The sequence below is a fragment of the Aptenodytes forsteri genome, unplaced genomic scaffold (genome assembly GCF_000699145.1).
Source record: "Aptenodytes forsteri isolate BGI_AS27 unplaced genomic scaffold, ASM69914v1 Scaffold368, whole genome shotgun sequence".
In the NCBI taxonomy this organism is placed as follows: domain Eukaryota; kingdom Metazoa; phylum Chordata; class Aves; order Sphenisciformes; family Spheniscidae; genus Aptenodytes; species Aptenodytes forsteri.
In genome coordinates, this window is record NW_008794884.1 from 279,270 (window position 1) to 280,798 (window position 1,529).

Sequence of the window (1,529 nt, forward strand, 5' to 3'; positions counted from 1 at the left end):
ACCCCCCGCCCCGCCTGTGGTGGGGCAGCCGCCCCCACCACAAGAGCAAGCTGGCCCAGGCCAAGCACGCCCTGGCCCGCGTGGATGTGGGCAAGAAGGGACGGATGGCCAAACCCCATGGCGAGAGGAACCGTGTGCCCCGGCAAGCGGTGGCCACCTAGAGAGGGCAGGGTAATGGACGTGGGGTGGCCGTGGGCAAGGACAAGCGCCCCGTGCTGCTGGCGGCCCCAGGGGCCTCCTGCCCCGGCGGGTGGCTTGCAGCGGCGCCAGCCCGGTCCCCCCGGCTGCGGTGGATGGGATGCCAGGGCCAGCTCCCGGGCAGGTCCCCATCACCCTCTGTGGCTGCAGGGCCACCTCTGAGGTGGTGGCCCCACACACTGGGCGGTGTGGTGGGCCGCATTGCCCCCCTCCTTCCTCTTGGTGGGTGCTGTGGCAGGTGCGGGGCCACGGTCACTGGGGTGGGCTGGGGCTCGGCACGTGCGGTGCCGCTGCTGTGCCATCACCCCAGGGAGCTTGCTGGATGGCTTTCTCTGCAAATAAAGGGGCTGAGCGCGGCGCCGCAGGGAGCGGCTGATGGCTCCAGGCTCTTTCCACGCCAGCACGGGGCCTGGGAAAGATGATGCCTGCTCTCGCGGGGGGGAAAAACTGAGCATCACCTCAAAAAGCCTCCGTGCCCAGGATGAGCCCTGTCGTCTGCTGTGCCTGGGGAGCTGGAGCTGTGCTGTGCCGCCCAGGGTGTACGCTGGGGGACAGGGCTCCTTCCAACCTTCCCTGTGGCAGCAGGACATGCTCAGCAGTGCCAGTCTGTGTCTGGGTGCAGCTCCCCCTTCCCCTCTGTTCCCCCGCCAGCCACAGACTGTTTTAGGGCTGGGTAGAGTCGGGGAGGAAAGCAAGTGGCTGCGGGCAGGTTAGACCCGTTCCTGGGTAAACATGGGAGAGGCACTGATGCCACCGCCATCACTGTGCCCGGGCGGGAGCGGGGACATGCAGAAGAAGGTGGCCCCAGCACAGTTTGGGGGGGGCTGAACCCCACCCTGGGTGTGTTTCTGGTGGTTGGCGGCCCTGCGGGGCTGGGTGGGACAAGGCTGGTTTGGGGGGGCTTGATGCTGGCTGGTGGAGCTAAGCCAGCCCCCAGGGCCTCCCCCAAATGCAGGGGTTGGGGGGTAAGTGCGTGGAGAGCACCCGCAGGCTGCCGGCAAGGTGCTTGCTTGCTTTCCTCGCCCGCCATGAGCTCACTCACCCGGTCAGCCTGGGGTGATAAGGATCTCCCCTTTCCTGAGGCAGGGCAGCCCCACACAATGGTGTGAACCGCAGCCCTGCCGGGATGGGCATTGTTCACAGGCAGAGGAACGGGAAAGAAAAATAATAATAATAATAATAATAATTAAACCCCCTAAATAGCTCGCACAAAGCCAGGTCATGATATCATCACTCCTCCTGTGTGTGTGTGCTGCAGCAGCAGAGCACCACGGCTTGCTGCGGTGCCTCTGGTGGGAGCAAAGTCCCTCGGCCTCGCTGCCCCGTCCCAC

General features: G+C 65.5%; 1 protein-coding gene across 1 annotated transcript in view; it reads left to right on the top strand.

Moving 5' to 3' along the window:
• The window catches only part of SEMA3G (semaphorin 3G), an 8,760-nt gene extending 8,585 nt beyond the window's left edge, over positions 1-175 (top strand). The window contains exon 17 of the mRNA XM_019470879.1: positions 32-175. Coding sequence (XP_019326424.1) covers positions 32-161 — 130 coding nt within the window. The 3' untranslated portion in view covers positions 162-175. The remainder of the gene's footprint in view (positions 1-31) is intronic.
• The last annotated feature ends 1,354 nt before the right edge of the window (positions 176-1,529 follow it).